At 43.6% G+C, this 7,142-nt stretch overlaps 1 protein-coding gene across 1 annotated transcript in view; it reads right to left on the reverse strand.

The window, feature by feature from the left end:
* Positions 1-3,409: 3,409 nt before the first annotated feature.
* Positions 3,410-7,142, reverse strand: part of LOC102765729 (zinc finger protein 420-like) — a gene marked incomplete at its 3' end in the record, with an annotated part of 78,914 nt that continues 75,181 nt past the window's right edge. The window contains exons 3-4 of the mRNA XM_015569964.1: positions 5,406-6,109; positions 3,410-5,237 (exon numbers count right to left, since the gene is read on the reverse strand). Coding sequence (XP_015425450.1) covers positions 3,410-5,237; positions 5,406-6,109 — 2,532 coding nt within the window. The remainder of the gene's footprint in view (positions 5,238-5,405; positions 6,110-7,142) is intronic.

Genomic DNA, 7,142 nt, shown 5'->3' on the forward strand with positions numbered 1-7,142 from the left:
AGGGACTCTAGGCAGCACCCACATTTAGGGATATATTTTTCGCAGTGCTTGGTGAGTGTGGCCACTCAGTTTATATCCATGGAATGAAGGAAACTATGAGGGGGAGGAAGGAAGGATAGGAGAGCCCAGGGGAGAAATGGCCATTTAGGTTTGAAGGTTAAGAATGTCCCAATGATGGACTCCTGGCCCCCTCTCCCTGCTCTGCTTCGCTCCCCAGCTTCTCCTCAGGCACCACAAGTCTGTGCCTCTCTCCCTGCTCCAAAGCCCCAACTGTTTGCAATAGAAAAGTCCTGTGTTCTGCATTTAGAGAATAAAAACAAAAGCAAAACAATGAAACTGCTCTTTAGCATCTTCCTCCAGCACCGTGCTGTTTGGCCAGCTTTTCATGGGGCAGCCTTTCGGTGCTTTTATCTTGATTTGTTGATGACTGCCATTCTGACTGGTGTGAGATGGTACCTCATTGTTGTTTTGATTTGCCTTTTTCAGATGATTAGTGACTTTAAGCTTGTATGTTGAAACTGGCTCCAGTTGCCCCAGAAGCCAGCGGCCGTGTGGCTTTTCCTTTACACAGTTGGATATTAACCACTTCATGAAGGGATTCAGCTTTGGTACAACACAACTTTCTCCTCACCCTTTTGGCCCACGGGCTGGCTGTCCCTTTCAAGCCCACTTCCCAGTTCTTGCCATACTCCAGGCATCCTCTGCCCTTCCTTCTTGTAAAACGTCTGCTCAGCTGCATGTAATTTGTTAATACCAGGAGGATATTCTTTGATTTAGTTGTATTTCCAGTCTGGCTCAAGACAAGATGCACAATACATCTGCCTATTCGGCCACCATTTATTTTATTTATTTATTTATTTATTTTTACTACTTTCTGATCCTTGCTGTTAAAAGCAGCCAGACTGACCTCCCTATAGCTTGTATATGCACAGGGAAGGCTTCCACCTGGAGCCTGCCACCCCTTCCCAGACTTCCTCAGTGAAGACCCCACTGACCAACGCTGGTTTCACTTCCCCCCATAGCTGCTGTTACCTGTCACAGGTATCCTGGTCCATTCTCTGTGGACTGTCCTCCACTAGATGCCAGTTCCCAAGGACAGGGGACTTTGTATTTGGGGCATCTGAAACAGTTGGTCTCAACAGCATCCACAGCCTCAACACATGGCTGCTGAGCCTCCCATCCAATGGGATTCAAGTTCTCATCCCTACAGCCTTCCCTCAGCCCACCCACTCAAGGAACCTGGCCCATGAGCTGGCAGGAACACGTTCACAGGCACACAACCTCTCTGCCCCTCAACCACACACCCCAGCAGCACACTATTCTCCAGAATCCAGGCACTATCCCCTCATTGCAGGTCTCCCATGCACAGGCAAAACTTACGGAGGGGCACACTGACCACAACTCATCCTCCGAATGTGGAATTATATGGAGACCAAGCCAATCCTTCTGAAAATGCTTGTATTGCAGAATGTTCTCACCACTGATGATACACACCACCATATCCTGGAGAACCCATGCTACCTCCAGGACTGGCTGGGTGAAGAGTGGGGGAGACTAGTGCTTTAATTTCAATAAAATTAAAGTGAAAAATAATCTCTGAAGTGAAAATGAGACTTAAACACCAGTGAGTCTCAGGGGTGTGAGTGGGTTGGCTGGAGGCCGAACTTTCTAAATGTGAACTGATTTGGGGACCTATAGCATCAGGGGGCTTCTCTCAGATACAGAACTAACTTCATGTGCAGCAGGCCAGGTGCCTGGGGGTGGGGAAGAGCAGGCTGGAGAGACCTCTGGATGGAGACAGAAGACCCCTGGCCAGCTCATCTTAGGCAGACACAGAACCCAAATCCCTCCCAGTGCCTTGCCTGGGCCTCCTCTCTGCCAAACCCTGGGAAGGATACAGTGTACCCAGCTGCAGTGGGAGCATCTGAGGCAAACGCTGAAAAGTGAGCAAAGGTGGACTGTGCAGGCAGAGGCCTCATCTCAGGACACTAGGGTGAATGTTTGAGTTCTTTTGGTAATCCTCATCTGAGAATATTTTTCCATTGATTTTTAGAGAGAGTGCAAGGGAAGGGAGAAAGGAAGAGAGAGATTGAGGGGGACATCAATATGAGAGAGAAGAAAAAAATTAGATGCCTCCTACATAGCACAACATGGTCTGGGACAAACAGGCAAATTAGAACCACAAAGTCATGCAGTCTTTATTTCAAGGCCATGGGCAGCAATGCACTATAAGCCAATTGGTCAAAGAGTGATTTCCTGGCATGATGCTGTCCCTCCTAAAGCACAGAAAGGTTGGGAACCACACAATATCTGTTAACTCTATGATGATAGATCATAACTGTGCTTGACAATCATCCCTGGAATTGAATATAACCAAATAATTAAAAGTACAAAAGAAAAACACCTTTACTAAAAGATCATAAACTAGACAGAGGACAGCAAGCGGTTCGCAGGTTGGTGAATCAGAACCTGGAAAAATTCATCACAGCATGATGTGAGAAGCACATGTCCCTGAAAGAGGCAGCACTTCTTAGCTGAGGATGGGTGTCCTGGATGAACCCTGGGTCAGGTGTATTACCTCCATAGAGATAAAGGAATGAAGATCCTGTCAGGAGCTGGAATAATCATAATGTTCTCAAGCACAAGAGAGAACACAGAATACATTTTCCCTGAGCACACAGGGGTTGGGACTGATACACAGTCTTCAGGTGAGCCAGGTTGTAGAGGGGAAATCTCTTCAGCCACAAATCAATCGGGTAGAAGATCTGTGCATGTTACCAAGTGCAATGCACTCCTTCAAGCCTCAGTTGTATTGGAAACTTATGCGGACTCTAGTACAGTGTATGTCCCATTATAAGGGTTTAAATTCCTGAAAATAGGTCCCAAAGAGTGGCCTTCAGTGTTATTATTCAAGTGAATAAAATAAAACATTCTCTGCACATTTAACACTTCTCTCCACTGTGACCTCTCAGATGTTTAATAAGACTAGATTTTTCTCAAAAACACTTCCTACATTCAGTACACTCATTTGGCTTCTCTCCAGTGTGAACTCTCTGGTGTTTAATGAGTTTACTTCTTTCACTGAAGGACTTCTCACATTCAGTACACTGATATGGCTTCTCTCCAGTGTGAAGTCTCTGGTGTTTAATGAGTGTACTTCTTTCACTAAAGAACTTTCCACATTCAGTACACTCATATGGCTTCTCTCCACTGTGATTTTTCAGATGTTTAATAAGCTTAGATTTTTCACGAAAAGACTTCCCACACTCGATACACTCATACGGCTTCTCTCCACTGTGATTTCTCAGATGTTTAATAAGCTCCGATTTTTTGCGAAAAGACTTCCCACATTAAGTACACACATATGGCTTCTCTCCAGTGTGAACTCTCTGGTGTTTAATGAGTGTACTTCTTTCACTGAAGGACTTTCCAAATTCAGTACACTCATATGGCTTCTTTTCACTGTGATTTCTCAGATGCCTAATAAGGTTAGATTTTTGGCCAAAAGACTTCCCACATTCAGTACACTCATATGGCTTCTCTCCAGTGTGAACTCTCAGATGGCTAATAAGGTTAGATTTTTGGCTAAGAGACTTCCCACATTCAGTACACTCATGTGGCTTCTCTCCAGTGTGAACTCTCAGATGTTTAATAAGCTTAGAATTTTCGCAAAAAGACTTCCCACACTCAATACGCTCATACAGCTTCTCTCCAGTGTGAACTCTCAGATGTTTAATAAGCTTAGAATTTTCGCAAAAAGACTTCCCACACTCAATACGCTCATACAGCTTCTCTCCAGTGTGAACTCTCAGATGTTTAATAAGCTTAGAATTTTCGCAAAAAGACTTCCCACACTCAATACGCTCATACAGCTTCTCTCCAGTGTGAACTCTCAGATGTTTAATAAGCTTAGAATTTTCGCAAAAAGACTTCCCACACTCAATACGCTCATACAGCTTCTCTCCAGTGTGAACTCTCAGATGTTTAATAAGCTTAGAATTTTCGCAAAAAGACTTCCCACACTCAATACGCTCATACAGCTTCTCTCCAGTGTGAACTCTCAGATGTTTAATAAGCTTAGAATTTTCGCAAAAAGACTTCCCACACTCAATACGCTCATACAGCTTCTCTCCAGTGTGAACTCTCAGATGTTTAATAAGCTTAGAATTTTCGCAAAAAGACTTCCCACACTCAATACGCTCATACAGCTTCTCTCCAGTGTGAACTCTCAGATGTTTAATAAGCTTAGAATTTTCGCAAAAAGACTTCCCACACTCAATACGCTCATACAGCTTCTCTCCAGTGTGAACTCTCAGATGTTTAATAAGCTTAGAATTTTCGCAAAAAGACTTCCCACACTCAATACGCTCATACAGCTTCTCTCCAGTGTGAACTCTCAGATGTTTAATAAGCTTAGAATTTTCGCAAAAAGACTTCCCACACTCAATACGCTCATACAGCTTCTCTCCAGTGTGAACTCTCAGATGTTTAATAAGCTTAGAATTTTCGCAAAAAGACTTCCCACACTCAATACGCTCATACAGCTTCTCTCCAGTGTGAACTCTCAGATGTTTAATAAGCTTAGAATTTTCGCAAAAAGACTTCCCACACTCAATACGCTCATACAGCTTCTCTCCAGTGTGAACTCTCAGATGTTTAATAAGCTTAGAATTTTCGCAAAAAGACTTCCCACACTCAATACGCTCATACAGCTTCTCTCCAGTGTGAACTCTCAGATGTTTAATAAGCTTAGAATTTTCGCAAAAAGACTTCCCACACTCAATACGCTCATACAGCTTCTCTCCAGTGTGAACTCTCAGATGTTTAATAAGCTTAGAATTTTCGCAAAAAGACTTCCCACACTCAATACGCTCATACAGCTTCTCTCCAGTGTGAACTCTCAGATGTTTAATAAGCTTAGAATTTTCGCAAAAAGACTTCCCACACTCAATACGCTCATACAGCTTCTCTCCAGTGTGAACTCTCAGATGTTTAATAAGCTTAGAATTTTCGCAAAAAGACTTCCCACACTCAATACGCTCATACAGCTTCTCTCCAGTGTGAACTCTCAGATGTTTAATAAGCTTAGAATTTTCGCAAAAAGACTTCCCACACTCAATACGCTCATACAGCTTCTCTCCAGTGTGAACTCTCAGATGTTTAATAAGCTTAGATTTTTGGCTAAGAGACTTCCCACATTCAGTACACTCATGTGGCTTCTCTCCAGTGTGAACTCTCTGGTGTTTAATGAGTGTGCTTCTTTCACTGAAGGATTTTCCACATTCAGTACACTCATACGTCTTCTCTCCACTGTGATTTCTCAGATGTTTAATAAGCTTAGATTTTTCACAAAAAGACTTCCCACATTCACTACACTCATATGGCTTCTCTCCAGTTTGAACTATGAGGTGTACAGTGAGGTGAGCCCTTCGATGAAAGGACTTCCCACATTCACTACACAGATACGGCTGTTCTCTAGGGTGAACTCTCTTATATCCAATGATGTTAAAGATTCGTCTAAAATCTTTCCTACATTTGTTACACTCATAAATCATTTCTCCAGAATATGCACCCTGACATTGAACAACTTTCAGGTTGTGGCTGGCAGCATTTTCACAGTCACCCCACTGGTGATGACTTTTTTTATCAAGAAATTCCTGTGAAATCTCACTGCCACAGTGTAGCTCCTCAGTTTTGAGAATGGCCTGGTGCTGGGGAAGCTCTGAGTTGCATTGCAAGTCTTCCCCAACCTCCCTGCTGGTTGAAGGCACCGAAGATAAGTAGACGCTGCACCTGCTCACATAGGATGCCCTGACCATGGCTTGTTTCCAGGGCTCCTCCCCACATTCATTCCTCTGTTCCTGGTGAGGGTTTTCACTAAAATAGAAGTCTTCCAGACATACATCAGTACAGAAGGCTTTCTGCTCAGAGTATGCTGCATGTGACCCAGTCAGGTGAAAAATATGTTGTAACACAGAGAAACACCGCTTACACAGATGGGTATTCTGGGTGTCTGCAGCTTTCTTAGATGCCCTTACTTGTGACTCTCCTCGTATAGATACACTGTCATCAGAACAGGCCTCCTCATCTTCCATTTTATGCCAACAACCTGAAAAGTGAGAAATGGTGAGGAAATGAATGTTGAATGTGGTGACAGGAGGAAGTCTGGTTACAAGAGTGTGTTACACACACAAGTTGGTTCCTTGAAATTGTCTGAAAATATGGGATGTGCAGGAAGGATTAATAAGAGGCTCTTGTGACTTTCTGGGCTAATGAAGATCACAAAATAGGAAGGCCTCAGCAGAAATATGACACAAACATGGCAAGCACCACATGGATTAGAATATGGATCTCCAGCTAATCTTTCAACTAACAAAAGTCAGCACAGCTTGTCTGCTGGGGACTGGGACGAGCTGTGCAAGGTTTTGGCTCCATCTTATTCCAAGTAAAATTCAATAAAAGACTAGCTGTTTTTGAGGATTACTTAGCCCGTATGTACATGTCATAACACATGCAAGTCAATGTTGCAGAATACTGCAGTGGCACCAATGCAGAGAAATAGGTGATGAAGAAGTGAGCATTCAGCACTTTGCCAGAGCAACACAGCTTGCTATATTATTCAGGGAAGAAAATATAACAAAGAATTGGATGGGGGCCTTACAAGAACAGCCCATGGTTCATGTAAATAAAGACCATAACATGACACAAGCTGCCACAAAGAACCCTTACCTAGAGAAAGAGTGCAGAAGTTGAAGCCATGCATGTGGACACTGTCAGCCTCCCATGAAGAGAAAGTGCAAGCTGGGACCCATTAAGCTGAATGCAAAACTCCTGACTCCCTAACACTTCTTGCACTTTTTGAGGTTACGGATGTTAGTGATGTTCATGGAGTCCTTTGCTCAGGGTTCCCCATCCAGCTCATCCCTGGAAGCCACAGCATGTTTGACAGGAAAGTGGGAAAAATTAGCAGAGGCAATGTTCTGGCTGTGGGAGAGAGAAAGCTATGGCTGAGGAATAAAGGAAGAGAGGGCACCACCTCAGGACACTGGGAGAATGTGAAGGTCTTACCTACAGATGATACAAGGGCAAAAACTTCCTGCATCACATCGCAGTACAGAAGTCTCTGAGCCTCATCAAGGATC

This window comes from Myotis davidii, unplaced genomic scaffold, assembly GCF_000327345.1.
Source record: "Myotis davidii unplaced genomic scaffold, ASM32734v1 scaffold1906, whole genome shotgun sequence".
Lineage (NCBI taxonomy): Eukaryota > Metazoa > Chordata > Mammalia > Chiroptera > Vespertilionidae > Myotis > Myotis davidii.